The 24,724-nt window shown below is 39.3% G+C and overlaps 2 protein-coding genes across 2 annotated transcripts; both read left to right on the forward strand.

Annotated features, from left to right (window-relative positions):
• Positions 1-355: 355 nt before the first annotated feature.
• LOC137788419 (matrilin-3-like) lies at positions 356-13,842 on the forward strand. The gene is made up of 8 exons (XM_068581198.1): positions 356-551; positions 749-1,324; positions 3,032-3,151; positions 3,987-4,106; positions 10,084-10,209; positions 10,381-10,500; positions 12,244-12,343; positions 12,492-13,842. Exons 1-8 carry the CDS (start codon positions 356-358, stop codon positions 12,544-12,546), a joined length of 1,413 nt encoding a protein of 470 aa, XP_068437299.1. The 3' UTR covers positions 12,547-13,842.
• A 393-nt stretch (positions 13,843-14,235) lies between these two features.
• Positions 14,236-24,558, forward strand: LOC137788420 (WD repeat-containing protein 35-like; the record flags this gene model as incomplete). The annotated part of the gene is made up of 21 exons (XM_068581199.1): positions 14,236-14,591; positions 14,700-14,817; positions 16,005-16,076; positions 16,210-16,302; positions 16,428-16,556; positions 16,697-16,830; positions 17,204-17,369; positions 17,494-17,639; positions 19,288-19,413; positions 19,765-19,950; positions 20,172-20,207; positions 20,314-20,374; positions 21,254-21,398; positions 21,790-21,859; positions 22,225-22,278; positions 22,367-22,476; positions 22,597-22,816; positions 22,927-23,007; positions 23,251-23,387; positions 24,101-24,304; positions 24,412-24,558. Coding segments are annotated over exons 1-21 (2,459 nt in total), but the record flags the coding sequence as incomplete, so codon positions are not given.
• Positions 24,559-24,724: the final 166 nt, after the last annotated feature.

Here is a 24,724-nt window from a genome sequence, read left to right on the forward strand (position 1 = left end):
CCTGTTTCTATTACTACTGTATTATACATTATTGTTTTGCACATTTAATCTATAGTTATATTACAGACTCATAATCCCAGGGACTTGTATGATTCTGTGTAGCCACAGTTTACCCCTCATTGTATAGAAAACAAAACTAATATATATATAATATGAGCAACAATGAACTGTATTTTTTTGTTCAGTCTTGCGGAAAGTAAATTTATCATCAACATCATGAAGAGACTAGATATCAGCCCAAGAAAACCTTGATTCACACTCTTTTCCCTTCTGTGATACTTACATTAAAAAACTGTTATCAAGCTAATAATTATGACACATTCCCATCATTAAAACACAGTAACTACTGCTCCTAATGCTTTCCCATCTGCCTTGCCCCATCCTCACCTCCCTTTGCAAAGCTGGTGGCACTAATTCCGGGTTTTATCGCTACCAGTCCTCCCATCAGCAGCCGCCAAAGAAAAGCCAGCCACTCTCACAGCTGCAACACAAAGCGACAGTCTGGCAGCCGGCCTCCGGCAGCTCTGCTGCAGCCATTGGAGTTGATGCAGGTATTTAACTTTTGCCACCACTGACATGCATTCATTTGACTCTCAAAAGACATAAGTGGAGTTGTGGACGGTGATGGCAACATTTTCAAAGGGTCACGTCGAGATATTTGTCTCATGAGGTTTGGAATGTACACATTGGAATGTACACTTAAAAATCTGACTAACATCTTTTTTGTTTTGTATTATTGTTTTTACAGCAACACGATCCAACTGCAGAAATCGTCTTATAGACCTGGTCTTCATCATAGACAGCTCCCGCAGTGTGCGCCCTGCTGAGTTTGAAAAGGCCAAGGAGTTCCTGCAAGACATGGTGGACACCCTGGAGATCGGCTCGGACGCCACACGGGTCGGCCTCGTCAATTACGCCAGCACGGTGCATATCGAGTTTCTGCTGAAGACCTATTTCACCAAGTCGGCCTTGAAGCAGGCGCTGGCCCGTCTTGAGCCCCTCGCTTCGGGCACCATGACGGGCTTGGCTATTAAGACTGCCATGGAGAAAGCTTTCACGGCGGAAGCGGGGGCCCGACCCAGCTCTGTGAACATCGCCAAAGTCGCCATCATAGTGACAGACGGGAGGCCCCAGGACAAGGTGGAGGACGTATCAGCGGCAGCCCGGGCATCTGGGATCGAGATCTACGCAGTGGGTGTGGACAGGGCCGACATGATGTCCCTCCGCCTCATGGCCAGCCCCCCGCACGACGACCACGTCTTCTATGTGGAGACCTATGGTGTCATTGAGAAGCTCACTTCCAAATTTAGGGAGACCTTGTGTGGTAAGGATGATGATAACGGGAGTGCGGATATTCCGTTAGATGTTGGAGTCGGTGATTATGGACTAGTCCTAGCTGGCAGAAAAGACGGTAAAGGAATAAATAATGAAACTGACGATAAAGGAAACAACGGTATGTCAAATACGTTCTTTTAGATTTCCAACTTGTGATCGCACAGGCAGCACCATAGACTTAATCACCATTCTTAAGTCACTGGTCCTCCTATTTAGTCTTGAGAACAGTTTCAAGTAACCGGAGTGATTTACCGCCCTTACTTGATTTCCCACAAAAACGTGTTTACTCATGGTGAAAAATGGTCATGGTGACAAACAGTGAAGGTAATGCGTACAGCTAAAAGCCATGCACTAATTTCCTTAAAGAAGATCACTCTAATTCTATCACCCTGAACAATTTCAAATGGTTGAAAGACGACATGATGCTGCCTGTACTTTACACATAGAGCGCGCTGCTCTCTGCTAAGCTACCCCGGTCCACTCTTTGGGCTTATGCAGCCTGTGGCACAACATTCACAGCTATTCATCCTGCACGGCAACAACTAAATTAGCTTGACTCAGCTTGACCATAATGTATTTGAGCAGAAACTTTCCAATTTTAAGAAATTGTAAAGATGAATTTGTTAAATATGCTTGAAAGTAAAATGCAGTAGATAACACTAATATACGTTTGCTTTCTTACAGAGTTAGAGAAGATTGATAGGCTACCACTCTCAAGTCCAAAGATGGAGCCAGCAATGGTCCACTTACACTTTTATTATTTATTATTATTTTTAAAGTGTAAATTTGATCACCAGAAGTAAAATGCTAACATTAGGCTAAAAATAAGATTCACCATGGTCACATTACTACATGTTACCAATACTAAGCTAAGGCAGATTAGCTGAACAGACTGAAAAACATGGCTAAATTGCCTCATGTCTAGACACGCTACAACAATAGCCCTGGCAACAGCTACAACTGTAGCACTAGCAATGACCATATTCACTGCCTCAACCCACTGCCAAGCATGCAGCTACAGCTGTGCAGTTGTCACACAAAGTAACTGTCCTTATTAGTTTCTCTTTTAAACTTTTGGTACCAACCACACTCGCAAGCTAACTGCTAAGTGTACCCATGCTATTAATGTAGGTGTTAAATTGTGAATATGCTACAGTCTCAATACGCGACGTAGTATAAAAATGTCATCATCGTAAAATGACACGCGAAAAGTCCAATGATGACACGTGGAATTTAGGTGCTATTTATACGCCTTCCCATGAGATCAGGGTTGACTTAACAACACTGTGCTTAAAACTATAACTGACTTCTAGCCACACAAATTCTGTGTTTTTGTCATCTCTACCAAGCGACATGCAATGATTGCCTCAGCAGATATTGTGTTTGCACGAAATATTCTTTTGGACAATTAAAATTGGTGGTTATTCAGGTGTTCTAGATTAAAAAGTCAATGTAACATTTGAAAACGGCATGTGACTGTCTCTTCGTTCCTTCACAAATAACAGGAATTTTACAACAACTAAATTCATTTAATACAAAATCGCTATAGATGAATCACTGAGCAAACTAATCCGAATGTGGCTTTGTAGAATAACACAATCTCACAGTTGCTTACAACTTACTAACATAAATACAACACAAAATGATTGATCTCATTAGGCCTAAGCCAATCAGACATTGGAGTGTTTCTTTTCAGGTTTGGATGCATGTGCTCAGGGACACAATTGCAACCACATTTGTGTCAACAATGGCTACTCATACGACTGCAAGTGTCGTAACGGCTATGTCTTGAATCCGGACAAGAAAACATGCTCACGTAAGTATCTTTATCCTTGTCTCAATGTCTTTCTCATTGTGTTTTCACTCTCTTAAAATAACTAAAAAGGTTGCACAAAGTTTAAAGTTCATACGCTTTAAAACTACTTTGGACATCAGTTAGATAGGCACTTTGTGCTATGAACACACTGCATGCCATCCCTTGTTACCAATGTTTTGGGTTGCCCCAAATAGATTAGGGCAGACACTATTCAGCATAGCTATTCAATGAGTGGGACAATTATGAAAGCCTGGGCTGATGAGAGGCACAAATTCTAGAAATAAATAATAGCCGTTTAGAGACGACAAGTGGATCTTCTCTGCAAGTCAGAAGCTTGACTGAATATTACTGTTCAGTAGGTCAGCAGCCCCAACTGCCTTGGGGCTTTAAAACCTGGAATTAGGTTTGCTGCCAACTTTCAGTCATCTACTTTAGAACCAAACAAAGTGTCTGAAATGCTTCGTTTGCGGTTTAATCCAATGGGCCTGCATAGCTTGTTGAATCACATGTTTTCTGACCTTAACAGCCCACGAAAACCTGACTGGGTTGTCATCTATTACAATGGAGTGGGGACCCCAGTAATTCAGGGGAGGGGTGTGTTCTTCAGCAAGACACCTGATCCCCCAATCTGCTTCCCTGGCGTTGTATAGTAACTACTAAATTCCATTCCACAGCCACCTGTGGCTCAGTAGAAACTAGATTTGGGTCCTATGCAGAGCATTGATCTGCAAAGATACGTAAATAAAGCCAGTTTAAAGGTTGATGTACTTATGTATGAAATTGAACTGACTCGGCGTCTTGTTGGTTAGTTTGTTAAATGTGATAATGTCTTCAGTTTCAGATACATGTGCCCAAGGCCACGACTGCCAACATATCTGTGTCAGCTCTGCTGATTCGTACATCTGCAAATGTCGTGAGGAATTTGTGTTGAATGCAGACCAGAAAACATGCTCACGTAAGAACACATACAGATAGATGTCATGTCCATTTCTTAATGCAGTGCTTCAGGTTTCCCAAAAAGTGAATTACTGTTCATACTTGAGTAAATGTAGAAGTCCCCGGAGCACTGAAGCATCCACACAATCTAGTTTTTCTAAACAGCTTAAAAATATTAGCTTGCACCAAGCACTGCCAAGACACTGCATTTCTGTTCTGAGTGTAAAGCTGTATGTATTAAATTGATAAAAAAAAAAAAAAAGTATAGAAGTAGGAAACTGGGATTGATGCACAGAGTTTGAGTAAATGGCCCTTTTTTGAAGGTATACTGAGTTGGTTAGATGTGGAAGTGTCTCTTTTCAGGTTCAGATGCATGTGCTCAGATACATGTGCCACATGACTGCCAACATATTTGTGTCAGCACCAATGACTCCTACATCTGCAAATGTCGTGAGGGATATGTGTTAAAGGCAGACCAGAAAACATGCTCACGTAAGAACCTGAATATTTATAATAGATTTGTTGTCGGTTTGTTGGGCTCGTTCCAATGTGTTTTGCCTACAACATAACGTTTATATGTATTATAATGTACTGTATATTACATCATATACTGTACATACAAGAGCTGCTGAGGCTCTTTGTACTGTGGGCATAAATATTAACTGTGAAAGTAATAATTGCCAAGCAAAGGGTCTACAATAAGTTCCACAATCAGGGCTTCATGTCATATGTGGCAGTTTTTCTCTCTTCAGGTTTGGATTCATGTTCCCGGGGACATGACTGCCAGCATATTTGTGTCAGCAACAATGATTTATACATCTGCAAATGTCAAATGGGATATGTGTTGAATGCAGATCAGAAAACATGCTCACATGAGAAGTTGGACTTTTCAGGTATACTTTATGTTTGTATTTGGGCACAAATCTACTTATACATTTAGGTTTAACTAAATCTGTAGGAAACATTGACTTTATGGTTTTTCCATTCTTTTGGTATTGTTGAGGTGTTCTCGTAGCCACCATAGCAGCCATTAAAGACACTACACATTAAGGCGCTTACACAGTTGCTTCTGCTTCAGCTTAGGTGCTTGCTCTTTGGTTTTCAGTTATTCTTAGTGGGAATGGAGTGCATAGACCATCTGGAATTGGCACAGGGTCAGGAACTGATCTGCTCTTGTGACTATTGTTTTAGGGTTGGCTTGACTAGTGAATCGCCACAAATGTTTGTTGAGCTGAGCAGCAACAAGTTAACATGCAGAAATATTTCTTTTCAGATGTGCACATATGTGTCCAGGGACATGACTGCCAGCATGTTTGTGTGGAAAACGGCAATTCTTACCTTTGTGTGTGTTACGAGGGATATGTGTTGAATGGCGACAAGAAAACATGCTCACGTAAGAACCCTTACAGATAGATGTCATGTCCAGCCCTTAGTGCAGTGTTTCAGGTATCCAAAAAAGTGAATTACTGTTTATACTTGAGTAAATGCAGAAGTCCTTGGAGCACTGACGAATCCCTACAGTTTTGTTTTCTAAAACAGCTTAAAAATGTTATCTTGAAAGCGAGAGCTGCTAAGGCACTGCATTTCTTAATTTTTCTAATTGTGAAGCTGTATATGTTAAATTGATTTTGAAAAGCATAGAAGTAGGAAACTGGGATTGATGCACAGAGTTTTAGCAAATGGCCCTTTTTTTTAAAGGTAGACTTAATTGGTTAGATGTGGAAGCGTCTCTTTTCAGGTTCAGATGCATGTGCCCAAGGACATGACTGCCAACATATTTGTGTCAGCACCAATGACTCCTACATCTGCAAATGTCGTGAGGGATATGTGTTGAATGCAGACCAGAAAACATGCTCACGTAAGAACCTGAATATTTTTCATAGATTTGTTGTCGGTTTGTTGGGCCAATTCCAATGTGTTTTGTCTATGACTGAAAGTTTCTATGTGTCGCGTACATTATATAATGTACATACATGAGCTGCTGAGGCTCTTTGTACTGTGGGCATAAATATCAACTGTAAAAATAATAATTGCTAAGTAAAGAGTCTACAATAAGTTCCACAATAAGGGCTTCATGTCATATGTGGCAGTTTTCTCTTTTCAGGTTTGGATTCATGTTCCAGAGGTCATGAATGCCAGCATATTTGTGACAGCACTGATGATTCATACATCTGCAAATGTCGAATGGGATATGTGTTGAATGCAGACCAGAAAACATGCTCACATGAGAAGTTGGACTTCTCAGGTATACTTTATGTTTGTATTTTGGCACAAATCTACCTATTTAGCGTGAAGAAGGGCATATGAGCCCTTTTTACTGTAATAATTGTTTTTCACAAATATACTACATGTTTTATAATCATTTTTCCCTTAATTTTAGCTTAATTTCTAATTGCACTGTGCAGCTGGGCTGTCATCTGTTCCTCTGCTCCTTCAGGCCTCTTGCTTCTTGGGACCTGTTTAACAGCATTTTTTATCCAATCACATTTCACTTATCTTTATCTATGTAAGATTAGCCTGGTTAAAATACATGAAACGGCCTTCTTGAGACTCTGGACGTGTGATTGGTCGTAGGGTGACCATTAACATGCGCTGTGATTGATCAGTAAAGCTAGCATCTAACCTAGAATCTCAGAACTTACTGATGATCCCTTTCCCACAGAGGCTTATGTGCATCTGGTGAGTGAAATGCTGATTATGTTACCGTTTTTTTTTTACATTTGTAGTCATGTATATATATATATATATATATATATATATATATATATATATATATATATATATATATATACATACATATATATCATAAACAAGCCACAGTGCTGTTGTTGCTGCTTGACACTGGGGTTGCTGGTGCTTCTCCCTGCAGCTCTACCAACGGCCTCTCCCTGGGCCAAGGTGCACTGCTGTCATGGTTTTGTTGGATAGATTTGGAGGGCGGTGCCCGGTTCCACGAGCAGGACCTCAACCCGTCAGCGTATCTTTTTAAGTTGGCTAATTCTTGACAAACCGACTACAGATTAGTTGCTTAAACAACTGACTTCTTGCCTGAAAACATCCTAAAATTACATTTTGTGACTCAACAACAGTACTATTCAGAGAATGTCAACTTTCAGTTGTGAGTTTGGCTAAGACTCAATACGTCACATCCTGTTTTATTGCGATGATCACAATCGCAGAAACGGTGGCGCAGACCTTCCAAAAGGAGAACAAACACGCGTCCGGCTGGATGCTGTGCCGGACGCTGGACAGGGCATTGAAAATCTGGACTGTCCGACCTAAATCTGGACTTCTGGTCACCCGAGCGAGTGTCCTTTGGGATATGCGTTGAACGCTGACCAGGAAACATGCCTTATGAGATTTGATATGCATGCCTCAGAGCAGTGTCCAAAGTTTATGACGATTGTTACTTTAGTGCTTGATTGATTGTGGAAACCCACAGGTCTTGCTGATGGACAGAAGTATTGCAATGTGGATGTTTGGGTTTATCTGAACAGACTTTAATTCTGAGGTTGTTGGGGTACTTTGTCCAAACAAACTTTCTTTCTTTCTGCTCCTTTGGGCTAACATTACAATTTGCGCTTTGCACTTTCAGTCAGTTGACGAGCTCGGCCTAAATAACTCAGAGACTTGGGAAATTGATTGACGCAGAAACAAGAGTTGAGCATGCAACCTCATAGTAAAAGGAAACATGGCCATACTGAGGCTCCGATAGTTCTCCTTGACTGAAGTTATGTGGACATCTCTCTTTTCAGGCTCTGATCCATGTGCCCATGGACATGATTGCCAGCACATTTGTGAGAACAATGATGACACGTACATCTGCAAGTGTCAAGTGGAATATAAGTTAAATGCTGACCAAAAAACATGCTCACGTAAGAACTTGGACCTTATGTTATGCTTTAGGGCCATCAGGCCACTGTTCCGAAAGCCTGATAATAAAAAAATGTACCAGGGTCAGCCCGTTATCCCGGAAACAAACACCCGTTGGCCCATTGCTCCGACAATACAAACTTTCCCTGTAACAAGCACAGGATAATTTCCATGCAGAAAGATCTTCCCAGTTGCAATATTTTTTGCAAATTAGATTTCTGGTAGAAAACAATTTGGAAGGTACAATGACATCATTCTGCATAATATTTGCTTCTTCATGTGCTTCTGTTTGTTACAGGTAGAGTGCGTATATATAGAGCAACGGGCCTGTTTCTAAGCAATGTTTCTTTTCGGGGTAATAGACTGTTGGTGGGCTTTTGGTCCAATGGGACATTTTTCTGACTGTTTGTGTTTCAGAATATGGTACGTTGAAAGAATGGGCCTTCCCCTTGTCTTACTGCAGTGTGACTGTTTTTCTGAATTTAAAAATGATTAGCGGTGCAAGTGTCTTTTCTCAGGTTTGGACACATGTGTCCAGGGACATGACTGCCAGCATATTTGTGTCACAAATGGTGATTCGTACCATTGCAAATGTCGTGAGGGATATGCGTTGAACGCAGACCAGAAAACATGCTCACGTAAGAAACTGGATTTTACCTTCATATGCATGTCAGGGTGCATTGTCCTGCGCCTCCCTCGAAGTCTGTTATCGATTCATTCGCAAACAATGCTCCAAAAGTTTAAATTTGGGAGCAACGTCTGTTTATATGCCTCTTGATGGCTATTATTTAATGAATCAGCAACAAATTAGTTACAAGTGTGAGTATCTCTTTTCAAGTTCACATACATGTGCACAGGGACATGATTGCCAACATGTCTGCATCAACAATGATTACTCGTACATCTGCAAATGTGACGAGGGATCTGTGTTGAATACAGACCAGAAAACATGCTCACCTAAGAACATGGACCTTTTGTCTTGATATACATGTCCTAGTGCTCTATTTATGGTTGACTACAATCTTTATTGTTATTATTGTATATACTTAAATAAATGCAGAAGGAGGCATAGAGCATTTGGCCATGGCCTTCATAGTTTAAAAGAAAATCAATTTTGGCCAATCAAAAGCGTTACCATAGAAGTTTGCTGTGGATGTCAGCTGTGGAAATGTCTCTTTTCAGGATCAGATGCGTGTCACCAGGGACATGACTGCCAACATATTTGTGTGGAAAATGGCAATTCTTACTCTTGCATGTGTCGTGAGGAATATGTGTTGAACGCTGACCTTAAAACATGCTCACGTAAGAACCTGAATTGTAATTGTATACTTGACATGCATGTTTTTTAAAATACTGTTGATCCATACAGGCCAACAATTCATTCAGTGATAGTGTTGGACTACGTTAGATGTGAAAGCCTCTCGTTTCAGGTTTGGATACATGTGCTCAAGGACATGACTGCCAGCACATTTGTGTCAAAAATGGTGATTCTCACCTTTGCTCATGTCATGACGGATATGTGTTGAATGCAGACAAGAAAACATGCTCACGTAAGAACTTTAATTCAAACTATAAGACGTTTGCCAAGAAACAACCACCTTTTTTTTTTTGCTGCTCCTGTGCTGTGGATACAATGGGTATCATTTTACATAGGTTGTTGTCATAACATTAGCAAAGTCTGTAGTGAATTATTACAGGACATGACTGGCAGCCTATGTGTCAGCACGGAAGACTCATACATCTGCAAATGTTGTAATGGGTTTGTGTATAATGCAGAGCAGAAAACATGCTCAAGTAAGCACCTGATTTTTTTAATATGCATTTGTGGTATGTTCCAGCTTCTCAGATAGAAGCACTACTTGTGAAGCTTCATAAGAGCGGGTGAGGCAATTGGTCTTTTGGGCATACCAGATATCCGTTCTTGTGGTTATTGGTTTTCATTGTTAAGGTCAGCGTGACTGAGCAGGAGAAATAGAGACCGGGACTGTTCAAATGTATTGTTGACATGGTTAAGGCATCGGCTTCTTCTATGAAGAACTTTTTATCAAAAGCTCTACAAAAGCCTTTGGGTTGTTTTAATGTCATGGAAGTCTAGGAGCTGAGATGTGAGCTTTTCCTTTTAGGTCAAGGTTTAGATGCTTGTGCCCAGGGACATGACTGCCAGCACATTTGCGTCAACAATGGGAACTCTTACATCTGTAGGTGTCGAGTTGGATACGTGTTGAACATGGATCAGATGACCTGCTCACGTAAGAAACTTCTTCTTTTGAACTAGACATTGGTGCAGTACCTCAAGATGGTTTGAATAGTTCTTGTTTCGTGCTAGACAGTAATACATATCAAGGTAATGATAACCAATTGCACCTTGACCTTGAAATACTTGGACCAAGTCAGTTAGATGTGGGAATGTCTCCTTCCAGGTCCAAATGCATGTGCTCAGGGACATGACTGCCAGCAGATTTGCATCAACAACGGTGACTCCTACAACTGCAGGTGTCAAGATGGATATGTGTTGAATGCAGACCAGAAAACATGCTCACGTAAGGATAGAGGATTTTTTTTCTCCAGCATACATAATTGTGTCTGTGTATTGAGACCTTTCAAACGATTCCCCCAAATGTTTAATTAGTTCTAGCCTCAGGTTCACTAGAGAGCTGTGTAGTATAACTATGTGCTCGGCCCAACTGACAAAATGTGCCAGACTGGCACTAACTTATCGTAAGGTGTGGCATGCGTGGGCATGGTTTGGAGTCCTCAAAGGAACTGTGCGTAACCAAGTTTTGACAGCTGACCAGGGGATTCCCCCAAATGTTTAATTAGTTCTAGCCTCAGGTTCACTAGAGAGCTGTGTAGTATAACTATGTGCTCGGCCCAACTGACAAAATGTGCCAGACTGGCACTAACTTATCGTAAGGTGTGGCATGCGTGGGCATGGTTTGGAGTCCTCAAAGGAACTGTGCGTAACCAAGTTTTGACAGCTGACCAGGGGCTCCTTGAGTACTCTTTCCTTATAAAACTTAGAGATTTAAGGTAAGAGTAAGATGTTTTCCAATTGCTATCTGTTATGATAATTATATACATTTTATATTACGCCATATTTCACCCATGCTTTGTCCTCTTAAAGGGTCTATAGGCTTGACAAATTTTCCAGTGCAAAGCAATACTGGAATTTACTTTGGCATCCAGGTTCCTCCATGCTAAAAAAATATTTGGATAATTAAATTTGTTCTGTGAAAATGATATTAAAAAAAAAAAATTCAACAGTGCAACGTAATATACTGTAAGTATGGAAAACAGTTAATTTCCTTTACTACAAATACTTAAACAAGACTTTTGGTAACACACAGGACACAAGGATCCCAATTATATGACCACAAGTATGTCAACCAATCTACACAAATTGTGAATGCAGACTGTACTCACAAGGTATTCACAAGGGTGAGTATATAACACGATTTTATATGACTAATTAACAAATTAGTCATATAAAATCGTGTTATATACTCACCCTTGTAAAATTTCAATGCACTGTTTTAGGTCGGAAAATTGGTCAAGCCTATGACACTGATAGGGGCCTTTAGATTGAATTGAATTACAATGCATACACTTCTATCTGAATGGTTATCATACCTGTCATGTCTACCTTTTTGCATTCTTTAGCTTGGGAGAAGTCTGCTGTTGACTGCAACCAAAGACACTGTCCAGCGACAAGCAATACTTCCACTGATCCAGCCCTTAACGGCACAGTTTTGTAGGACATACGAGTGTGCTGTGCTGCTGGTTCAACCCACCCAAAACTTTGGTCCAAGTGAAGGACCAAAAGAAATTGGTTGAAATCAATTTGCCTGTTGTTTGTTGTGATTGTCTTTTTCAGTCATTTGTATTGTATGTAAACATGAGTATATTGCGAAAACGGTTATTAGCATGTGTCCACTTTAACGCTATCCACGGCTGACTGAGCCCTCCAGGGTTGTGATTAACGAGTTGAAGTGATTTAAACTTTTTTTTCAGCATATTTCCTAATCTCACTCACAAAGGCAAAAATCCAAATTTTAACTAATCTCTATTATATTGCTTAATGAATATTCACTAAGCTTATGACTCCATTTAAACCACATCTCACTTTGATCTTATTTCCGTATCTCGAAAACACAGCCATCGGGGGAATATCAGATGTGCTGTGTTTGCCAAATGGAGTATTACAAAGAGGCCACGCCAAACATGGTAAAGCACCACTCACATGATTTGACCCTCTCCATGTTCTTTTTCTTTCATTCTCTTAGAGGAAATGAGGAGTGAAATAACTCAAGACGCCTGCATGTGTGAAGCCCAGATTATGTTCCAGAAAAAAGTGCAGTCGGCCATTCAAGAGCTAAGCAGAAAACATATCCTTTTGCTTGAGAGACTTAAAAGGGTCTGCGATTTGAATTTGTTTAAAAAATGTGGGATTATGTAAAAAAAATATCTCCTCTACATCTCTAAAAATGTTAGATATTGGGCTGCTCTATTTGGTTTCCTTGACCGTCTGTTCACTTGATGAACTTTCAGACAAAGTGAACATGATAGAGGGCCAACAGCACAATTAAGGACCGCGATGAAGACGTGTTCAGGACGAGCATCTTTTGACCAGCGGAAGTCATCTGTGACTCTTAAAAGCTCATTATGCTTCAGTAAAAATGCTTGCATGGTGTGGATGTCTTATGCAGTGTACTGATCGTGTTAATAATTTGTATCATAAACAAGCATTTTGTATCTACCATGCCATATGTTATTACTTCTTTTGGTAAAGTCAGGTATAACTGGTGTAAATGTTTACATATACTGTACCTGTATATTTGTAAGAAAAGCTCCACTTCTTCCTGGCAGTGTAAGCCATTGAGTATGGACTTAAATTATGTAAGCAAGTTAGGGAGAGTATATAATAGAAAAGCGCAAACTTTAAACATGTTAAAAAAATACTTTCAACAATTTCAATGGTTTTTGTTTGAAAACTTGTTGTACCAGATCATTGTTGTGTATTTAAGAGCATTTCTTGGTAAATGTTCGGACACAAACACAATACCTCCATCCATAACCATACTACAACAACTAATCTCCTCTACAACAAGAGCATTGTTGTTGCCTCAATCCAATTGGCCTGTGGCATTGTTACATCACAGTGAATTACTATAATCCTGTTCTTTGATAGCTGATATATTTGCACAACTATATTGCGCAAAATTAATTGCTTTGTTTTGTTTGCAACAGACTGGTACAATCGTTTTAGTGGGCAAACAATTTGGGGAGTTATTGGACGACGTCAACACTTTGTACTCTTGGCTTATCTGTACACGTGACATCTATTGCTTCTGTCGGTCCGGGGAGAGGAATCCTCCTCTGTTAACCTCCTGAAGGTTTCTTCCCTTTTTTTCTGTTTTTTGGGGAGTTTTTCCTGAAGTGAGGTCCTGGGACAGGGATGTTGTGTGTGTACAGATTGTAAAGCCCTCAGAGGCAAATTTGTAATTTGTGATTTTGGGCTATACAAAATAAAGTCAACTGAATTGAAGTGAAATGTTGTACCAAAGTGTCTGGTAGCAGTCCTAGCAATTAAATACAATGTTTTCCAGTGTGTGATTCGTGAGATTTTAAGTCTACCACAGGCAACAGTAACATTTCAACACACTGCCTTTTCTTCATACAATACACACATGTACTATATTTCTGACTAGTCATATCAATAGAACACATTTGCAACCAGTTGAGAAGAGTATTTGTGGTGCAGGGATCTTTGTGTAAACTCATAGTATCGTTCATATTATGGTGCTTTTGTAATAGAAAACAACTTGTCTGTCTATTTTCTCTTTGGTGTATAGTTGCACATGGACAATAAATATTCTCAAAGACTGGATCCTAAATGTCTGGTATTGTGTGTTGTAGTAAGTTACTAAGACACATTGAAAATCATGATAACTTTTAGCATCTCAGGACAAATGAAGCCTCCTTAAAAGTGATTATACTTTTATGAGACAGACTTTAAAAACATATAATTTTGTATTCCTATGTATTGTATTGTTGAATTATAAAGCTTGTGTCATGTATTCATTCAACTAGAACTCCTGTATGGAGCCTGCTGCAGTTGTATAATATGCTAAACAAAGTGCAAGGCAGCCCTGCAAAAGAATGCCCGTCACCAGAAAGTGAACATAAAAAACTACAATTACCAGAAAGACCCCATTTCCGGTTTACGGTTACTACGGGAGACCGAGGAAAGCTACAACCTCTGAGTACTGGAGTCTTCCAACACGAGCCATAAGACGTCGAATTTAAACTCTTTTTTTTTCTCCTCATACATTTGCTCACGTATTTAACTTCAGACGGAAGCCGTAGAGGCTAAATTGAACGCTCTTGGTTGGTACTTTGTTTGTGAACGTTAAATGTGTTATCAAAGCTAACGTCACATTCACCAAAGGGCTGAGGGATGTAGCATAGCTCAGCTAGATCGGAAGAGTTAACTAGCTCATTCAGCGGTTTAATTTGCTTGTTAACGTTTGGTACGTGTCCTTCTACCTTAATTAGTATAACTAGCTAGACAGTCAGCAGCTCATTTGGGTCTGTTAGCAGTACCACCATGTTTATCTACCTCAGCAAGAAGGTAAGTCTCCGCTGCTGCCCCCTGACGTTAAATCAACTATCGAGACATCTTTTTTATAAACATAACGCGTTGGTTGACGACGTGGCTTCAACTCCCCGTGTTTTATAGATCGCTATCCCCAACAACATCCATCTCAAATGTGTCTCCTGGAACAAAGACCAAGGCTTCATTGCCTGCGGAGGAGACGACGGTCTCCTCAGAGTGCTAAAGCTCGAAACTCAAACAGGTCAGTTCAGAATGTGACAGTCCTTACACTTCTGGTTTACCCAGACTTTTCCTTCTGGTACTATGGTCCTGACGACATGAGATGTACATCTAAACGATATAGGACGTCTACAAAATATTAAACACATGCACAATGCAAAGTTGCTTGACATGTGAAGTGCTCTGCAGCTTTTAAACTAACAGAGTTGTGCTGCATTAAAAGCAAGCGAGCCCATATACAACTTAAAAATAATTGAAGTACTGCCAATCTTTTCATTCGATGAAATACCTTTCTCGTTTCAAAGTTAGGTAAGACTTGATAATATACGTATACTAACAATGATAATAACAATAATTGATAAATAAAGGCAAGTGAACTGCATGTAAAGTTTGTGATAATAAAAAAAGGCCAGTGATGGGGCACTGATGGCTGGGCCTGGTGAGTCATTGGTTAGATTTAAATAGCACATACTGTACATAAATATAAACATTAATATGTATTTATTTATTTCAGTTATTTGCTCTAGGATATAATACAAGTCAGCTAAAAAATAATTGTATAATATATATAATTTGTTTGCTTTTAGATATACTATGCATTATTTTTCAGCTTATATATATATATATATATATATATATATATATATATATATATATATATATATATATATATATATATATACACACACACACAGTATATATATATATATATATATATATATATATATATATATATATATATATATATATACATTTGGATGTGATGAATAATGTTCAATGCATTTATCTTTGTGTTAAAGTTTTACTTTTCACTGTCAAAGCCATTATGTCATATCCATATGATTGAGATTCGAGTATTTTTTAAACTACAGCTCTTTCGGTGGGTAAGAAATAGTCTGAAACTTTCGTAAGCTTTCTTGGCTCTGTTCTGGTGCCTCAGTGTCCAGTCACTGTAAGTCTGAATGGTACCACCTTGTCCACTGCGTCTGTTGGACAGACCCATTGGTATTATGTTATTATGTTGCTGAACAAACAGAGAAAACCCAGTGAATGGAATGAAACAATGACAACTCTGTGCTGATTTCACCTACAAACCGCTGCTCCAATGCGAGAGACAAGTACTGGTCTTTCAAACTGTTTCTTAACAATTTTCTCTCTGATAATTGTTTGGGTTTCTGAACCTGATCTCGTTTTCTTCTTTCTCAACAGATGATGCCAAAATTAAAGGTCTTGCTGCACCCAGTAATCTCTCAATGAACCAGACTCTTGAGGGACACAGTGGTAAGTTATATTCAGCTGTTGCCAAGTCATTATGCAATGTCAATAAGGGGCAGCGTCCAGATTTAGATGGTCCAGTGCTGTGGAGCGGGTCATATAAAAAGTATCTTACACTTCATGATTACTAAACTTGCAGGTGCAGTACAAGTAGTCACGTGGAACGAACAGTATGAAAAGTTGACAACCAGCGACCAGAATGGACTCATCATTGTATGGATGCTCTACAAAGGTGTTTACTGCCGTCAAATGCAAAATGCAAAAAAAAAGTGTAAACATGACGACACTATAGCCAACTATTCCTGTAATGAATTGGTCTTTTACAGTTCTCTGTCTCCCTCACCCTCCCTTCTGAAGGTGCATGGTACGAGGAGATGATCAACAACCGGAACAAGTCGGTGGTTAGGAGCATGAGTTGGAATGCTGATGGTCAGAAGATCTGCATTGTGTATGAAGACGGAGCCGTCATTGTTGGATCTGTAGATGGTAAAAAACGAACACATTTACAATTGGAAGAAATGTCAATCAATAAGAATAGTTTTCCAACAAGATTTAAATGAGTGCTTTAATCATATACTGAGTATAACCATGCACAGTAGGATTAACGCCCTTTTTTGTTGTTGTAGGAAACCGGATTTGGGGGAAGGAGCTAAAGGGAAATCAGCTTGCTCATGTGGCGTGGTCGCCAGAGAGCAAAATCCTCCTCTTCGGCATGGCCAACGGAGAAGTGCACATCTATGACAATCAAGGAAACTTCATAGTGAGTGCATATGATTAAGTCAAATAGAAATGTACTTTTTTTAGTATGTATCCATTTGTAACTAGAAGGTTTAGGAAGAATCTAATATACATTATCAGAGGGCGTATTGTTGACAAATCATTTACCTAGTGCTATATTATATTATCTTGGTATTAAGAATGTTTGTATAGCCCCTTACAACATGGCTACCCAAAGGTGGAGATTATTATGATTATTATTACAATTATTGCTTTAATCGACTACATTTTCCATCATCGCCGAGTTGACAAATGTTCCTTAAAAGCTTCACTTTGCATCAGGACAATTGGTTCATTCATTTGCCAATTAACAATATGAAAATAATACAAAATAATAATTTGATGTTGTTTCTCAGATAAAAATGACCATCAGTTGTCTCGCCAATGCGACCGGAGCTATCAGTATTGCGGGTATCCACTGGTATGCAGGAACCGGGGGTTACGTGGAACCAGACTGCCCATGTCTTGCTATCTGTTTTGACAATGGGAGATGCCAGGTCATGCGCTACGAGAACGATGAAAGTAAGTAAAAAACTGCAGTCTTTGAAGGGAGGGACTCTTCAAAGACTGCAGTGTATTCTCCTTCTTACATTTCAATGACATGTTTACTGACGATAATGAGCTACGCTGCTGCCCTTTTCTTCAGAACCAGTGTGTATCGACACTCTGATGAGTGTGGTCAGTATCCAGTGGAATCATTGCGGTAGTGTTCTGGCAGTAGCGGGTTCTCTCAGAGCCTTACATCTGGAGAAAGAGTTCAATGTGGTGAAGTTCTACACGCCTTTTGGAGAGGTGAGGGGGAAGATTTTGATGCCTGACACAGAGTTTTGTGCTGTTCCTCTCAGTGTCATATGTGGAACCAAAAATAATAAGTTACATGCAATGGACTATGTTGATTATGAGTACAAAGTCTATTGTGCTTTGTTTCACTTTTTAATTTAATTGAAAGGGCCAGTGTGTAGGATTTGGCAGCATTTATCCAACTGAACCTTCTCCAAGCGTCAAGCACGTTGGAGAATTATGGCGGCTGACGCAAAAATGCAAATGGCCCGATTTAGAGCCAGTGTTTGGTTTAGTCTGTTCTGGGCTACAGTAGAAACATGGTGTACACCGTGAAGACAACCCACTCCATACATAAATATAAAAGGCTCATTCTGAAGTAGATAGATAGATACTTTATTAATTCCCTAGGGGAAATTTGTTGTTAGAGTAGCACCCAATAAGGAAGTTCAATTTAAATTAAATATAAACAGAGTATGCAATTAAAATTTGCTATATATATATATATATATATATATATATATATATATGTATATATATATATATATATATATATATATATATATGTATATGTGTATATATATATATATATATATATATATATATATATATATGTATGTATATATGTACATATATATGTATGTATATATGTATATATATGTATGTATATATGTATATATATATGTATATATATATGTATATATATATATATATATGTATATATATATGTATATATATATATATATATGTATATATATATATATATGTATATATATATATATGTATATATATATATATATGTATATATATATATGTATATATATATATGTGTATATATATATATATATGTATATATATATATATATGTATATATATATATGTATATATATATATATATATATATATATATATATATATATATATATATATATATATATATATATATATATATATATATATAACCAGGCCGTGGCTAAAAAAAGGTTGGGGACCACTGTACTACCAGACTTTTGAGCACTTTGAGCACGGGTTCCGCGAACAGATTTGCGTCCGTCACTTCTGCCAAGTGGTTAACGTAAGTGTTGCATTTGATACAGCACTAATCAGCAACGGAGTGCACTACAGATGTTAGTGCACTGTATTGCAGTGCACTGTATTGCAGTGCACTGTATTGCAGTGTACTTCGTAAAATGTTTGGTAAGGCTCTCCTTTACCAACAAAAAAGCAATCCAAAGCCAGAAGAGTTGCCAAAAAAGAAGAATAAAAAAGAGAATTAAAAAAAAAAAACATATGGGCCATCTAGGAAAAATCAGAGACTTACAGATTTAAAGAAAACATAAACGCAACAATTCTTAGTTTTGAGTTATTGGACATAAAAAGAAAACATTCTCATTTCATTTAATATTGTGTTTCTGCCTATGGATAAATGCTACACACTGACCCTTTAAAACCTTGCAAGTTTCTCTGTTGTGCTTATTTATATTGTTAAGTGGTGGGAAATGCTAGTAAGTTGGGAAATGTACTATGAAAGCCAGAAATCTTACCAGTGTTATTGATAATGATTGAAATCATTCCTTGCATGTCCATAGCCCCGGAGGGGATATGAAAATGCCATCAGACTGGACAAATTTTTGATTTTGCACTTTTCTTGTATTTACAGCAGCTGAGAACTCTCAAAGTGCCTGGGAAGCAGATGACAGGAATTGGCTGGGAGGGAGGAGGGCTGCGTATTGGCCTGGCCGTGGACTCCTACATATACTTTGCCAACATAAGACCAGACTACAAGGTAAATGGTGACACTTGGGAATTGATGTTAATTCAAGTTTGGGGGTGTTTTCAAAGACAGTCGTAGCCAAAGAAACCTAAAAATATAATACTCCATCTGGCATGAGTACGGTTAAAGCTCTGGCCAGTTGCTAAGGGTATGGGTTGCTATTGATTGTTTCACATCATGCTTCTAAATGTGACACCTAAATGACCTACATAAATTACTGCCTGATTGTAAAAACAGTAAAAATGACAATTCGGAGGGAAATAACAATTGCACTTCACTTCCAAGGAATTCACTTTTGACTAAAGTGTTCAAAAGCCCCACACATAAGGGGGAGCTCACCTGCTCCTTTCTGTCTCCTCACAGTGGGGTTACTGTTGCAGCACAGTGGTGTATGCCTACACGAAGCCAGAGCGCCAAGAGTACTGTGTGGTATTCTGGGACACCAAAAACAACGAAAAGTTTGTCAAATATGTCAAGAGCTTGATGTCCATCACCACCTCAGGGGACTTCTGCATCCTCGCCAGCAAAGCAGATGACACGCAGCCTCAGGTACCGACACCTCTGCTTTACATGTCCAGACGTGGCAACATTAAGAGCAAAGCAAAAGGACTTGCAGTGACTTAATACATGCTTATGACTCAGACCAGCTTATCCTAATATTTTAAAATGTTTACACCAAATGAAGATACAGAGCTGCAATAGTAAAGATCACAAATGTTTCTCTGCTGTCTTGCCTCCTGTTTGATTTTTTATTATTCATTGCTTCCCAGGAGGATGCTGAGTTAGAGTCTGAGAGTCATGCAAGGGTAATGTACAATTTAAAACCACATACTCAAAATGACAACTATTTGTTTTGACAAGGAATCATCAATTGACCCGTAGAATAATGTCGCACTACTGTGTGTTTTTCAGTATGTCCTGATTCTGTGCAACTCCATTGGGACTCCACTGGACTCAAAATACATTGACATTGGTATGTTCATACAGTAAAGAAACAATTTTTGTTTTTATGGAAACAAGCCATGTGCCCTCAAGCTTAAATACAGTGGGCACACAGAGGTGGACTTGCTTGTAATCTTCTTGTGGCACAACAGTGGGCTGATCAAAGTCCTAATTTACCATGAGGTCTGAGGATTTCTCCAAGCCAACATGAGACATCACACCCCATGTATAGAGAAACAGTGGATGGCGTTCTGCCACCTGCTGCCTACGGTCCCATCCCTTATGGATCGGACTGTGGACTGTTCGCGCTGAGCGTCTTCATATCTAATAAATATGCAGCGTTCTGTCTCTGCTGGACATGTCCAAATGTTATTCTGTGCTTGGGCCTGTAGCCAAGACAGTTCAAAGTTTGCATATTAGAAAAGCTCAGTGGTACTGAATGGGTTTCAGATTTACCACCTTGGTAAATAATAGAAGACTGAGTTCCTGGCCTCATGATCGCTTTTCCTTGTTTAAAGTTACAGAAAAGGCCTATTTACAAACTTTAATTGCCCAATTTCTTTCAGTGTATTTTGTTAGTTCATTGCAAGAGAATGTATTGTGTTTTTTGCAACTTTCCACCACCCAAATAAAATTTGATTACCTAATTACTATTTGTGTATGGCATAATGAAAGCAAACAAAAAAACTTGAAAATCCTCCGAATTGGGAAATTGGTAAGCGTTTATAATGCTTACCAAATTGGTAAGCATTTGTAATGCTTACCAATAATGTAAAGCCAGAAAGCTTGGCACACACACGATCCACCAAAAGACATTAAAATACAATTGATGTACTTTTACTCTCAAATGACTGATTTCATACACACTCTATATCTTCCTAACTGTGTCTGTCACTTATCTACTTGTCAGATCCGCTGTTTGTCACCATGACGAAGACACATGTGATCGCAGCATCTAAGCAGGCCTTCTACTTGTGGCAGTACAGAGTGGCAAAGAAATTAACTGCCCTGGAGATCAACCAAGTGACCAGAACTAAGAAGGAGGGAAGAGAGAGGTGAGATTTCTGTCAAACATTGCCCTAATATTCACAGCCCAATGGAGCTGCATCTCAACTAAATGGAACGGCCACGTCAAAACTTGCAGTACACATCAAGCAGATCATGGAAAGGTAACCACAGAGCTCTATTCTGTGCATCGGTGAATGAAATCTTGCATTTACTGGCTCACTGTTTCAGCGCAGGGTGTTTGTATTTACTGACAGCGCTATGAAAAGGAACCATTCATCTGAATCAAAGGCCACCGAGGTTCCAGACAGGCTGGGCAGGACCTAATGTTCTGCCAGGGCTCTTCTAGCACCTGGACAGCAGTTCACCTCAGTGAAAAGAGCAACTGTTGGTCCATCTTGCGGCCTCTTGCTCATTTGTTCTCACTTCCTGTCTCTCCAGGGTCTATCACATTGACAGCAATCCATCTGCGGCCAGCGACAGCAGTCCAGATTTTGCAAAAGCCTTCACAGTAAGAGACATTTTCACCTCTCAGGTCGCACAGGTCCATCCAGGTTGATGCACAAAATCAGAAATTAACTCTACAGACACTTCTGAGCCATTCTTTTTTACCAACACACTGTGAAACTAGTACGTATGTTTAAATTTGATCTCTCCAACTACTGTATGTGATGCCCTTTTTTTGTTTTATAAAAAAGGGCTTCACATACAGTAGTTTCAATTTAGGTAAAAAAAAAAAAAATTTTAAGACATAAAAATTAGTAAATAAACCACTATTACTACACATAGTTCAATTGTAGGCGCACAAAGGAATTTTACTGAGAATACAAAATACGCTCCAGATAAATTGTACAACTCACTATGTTTCCATTTCAGGCAACTCGAGATTCCATTTGTTGCATTACAGCAACAGATAAAACCCTGATGGTGGTATGTACATTTCTGTTTGAATGTTGAAGTGTTGGATCATGCAGTAAAAGTAAAACATTGAGTGTTTTGGGTGCATGTGTGCTTACAGGGCCGCGAGTCTGGTACCATCCACAGATACAGCCTCCCAAATGTGGTTCTCCTTCAGAAATACATTTTGAACAACAGAGCCTTCTATCTGTCTTTGAACTGCAACTCCAGGCAAGTGTTGATTGGTGTTATGCAAATTAAACCAGTTGCTGTACATAAATATATATATACCAGTTTAAAAGTTAGTCAAATTTGAAAGCTGTTATAATTGTAAATATGTTTTCTATTTAGCCGTCTAGCTGTAATCGACATTGCGGGCGTGCTGACGTTGTTGGATCTGGATGTCCGTGCTTCCGCAGACGATGGCACAGGAAACCAGGCGTCTGCAGGAGATCCGTCCAAGTTTGAGCGCAAGGATGTTTGGGACATGAAGTGGGCACATGACAATCCTGATCTGTTTGCCATGATGGAGAAGACCAGGATGTATGTCTTCAGGAACCTGGACCCAGAGGTTTGCGTGCTGGTGTTTGTGTGATGCTCAGCTGCATTGTGTTATTGTAACGAGATAAACATTGAGCAACTGTTGCCATCATGGATTGTATTTCGTTCTCTTTGAAATAGGAACCAATCCAAACGTCTGGCTACATTTGCAACTTTGAAGACCTGGAAATTAAATCTGTCCTGCTTGATGAAATCATGAAGGTATACCTTTGGGAAAGAAAAAATGTCATGATGTCCAAAGTCCCAACACGATCATGTTGCAATCTGAAACATAACCATTTATGCTTGATCAAGTATCAAGATACTTTAAAACTCTTTTTACTCTAAAAGGAATACTTTTAAAAATAACAACTTAGTTTTTCTGTCATACCTTTATGGTTAACAAAGAATCTGAAAAATAGGAAGATTTTAGACCCCTCTCAGTTGTGGTATTTCGCTCCACAGGATCCAGAGAGGCCAAACAAAGACAACCTCATCAACTTTGAAATCCGGTCCCTGAGAGACAGTCGTGCATTGATTGAAAAAGTGGGGATTGAAGATGCCTCACAATTCATTGAAGACAATCCTCACCCAAGACTCTGGTAAATGCAACATTTCCATCTCTACTCGTTTCATAGTTAGTTCAATAATGATGACAAAATGAATGAGGAGTTTAATGAAACAGTTTTGATCTCATCAATTTGACGCATTTCCAGAAGAAAAAAAAAAGATTGACAGGAGGCTTTGATGCGCAGGATTAATGAGTTTTGGTAATCTGACGTCTCCCACATAAAAGAAACAGAACACTGAGTGTTAATGGACCTCTCTGCTGTGTATGTGAGGCATGGTAGCAGCATGATAATCAAAGTAAATATAGGACATAGTGATGCAAAACCAATTCTCAAAACAACGATTCCTATATTCAGGAGACGTATACTCTCTGGCGATTTGTGAGGATTGCTGCTGAGTATAAGAGCTTTATGCTAAGTCTTTTGAAGAAGCAGTGTGATTGCTGCAGCTTAGGTGTGTTCTCTGGCTAGCTTGTCACTTCTTACAGCATCCCTCAAAATCTGGCAACATGCAAAAAGTTTCCAGGAGTCATTTCCAGTCTGTGACTCAAGGACAACTTTTGTACTCATTTTTATAAAGAGTTATACATTGTTAAATGTAAGGTTGACACAGAACGATTACAGATAAAGATTTGGTAAAACCTTTTTGTCACGGCTTGACTTCCAACAGCCAAATGGCTAAATAAATCATATTAGAATGGGTAAAATGATTTGTGCCAACACATCTCCCCATTATAAACCACCAGGCGTCTTCTGGCTGAGGCGGCCCTCCAGAAACTGGATCTGAAGACAGCCGAACAAGCCTTCGTCCGTTGTAAAGACTACCAGGGTATTGAGTTTGTCAAGCGGCTAGGCAACCTGCAGAGCGAGCCTATGAAACAGGCGGAGGTGGCTGCTTACTTCAGCAGGTTTGAGGAAGCTGAGCGGATGTACCTGGATATGGATCGCAGGTACATTTGGCCAGATTTGATGATGTTTGGTTTTGTTTTTACATTTTAATGTCAGCGTTACATGATGCCACCAGTTCTCTCTGCCTGATGAGATATATTTCTTGTAGGGACCTCGCCATCAGCCTTAGGATCAAGCTGGGAGACTGGTTCAGGGTGCTCCAGCTGCTCAAAACTGGCTCTGGGGACTGTGATGACACTCTGCTGGAGCAGGCGTACAATGCTATCGGAGACTACTTTGCTGACAGGCAGAAATGGTATTGAAATAGAATTGACCCTTTCTAAAGTCATTCAGTGCGTTAGTGTATTTAATACAGGGAGATTTTACACACGTGTTAAAAATGTATTTGTAATATGCTTCACACAGTATATGTTTTGGGTAACAAAAGTACATGTACTAAGCCTGTATGATGTTATAAATGA

Source organism: Clinocottus analis, unplaced genomic scaffold (genome assembly GCF_023055335.1).
Source record: "Clinocottus analis isolate CAN_PGR_092001 unplaced genomic scaffold, fCliAna1.0.p SCAF_171, whole genome shotgun sequence".
NCBI lineage: Eukaryota > Metazoa > Chordata > Actinopteri > Perciformes > Cottidae > Clinocottus > Clinocottus analis.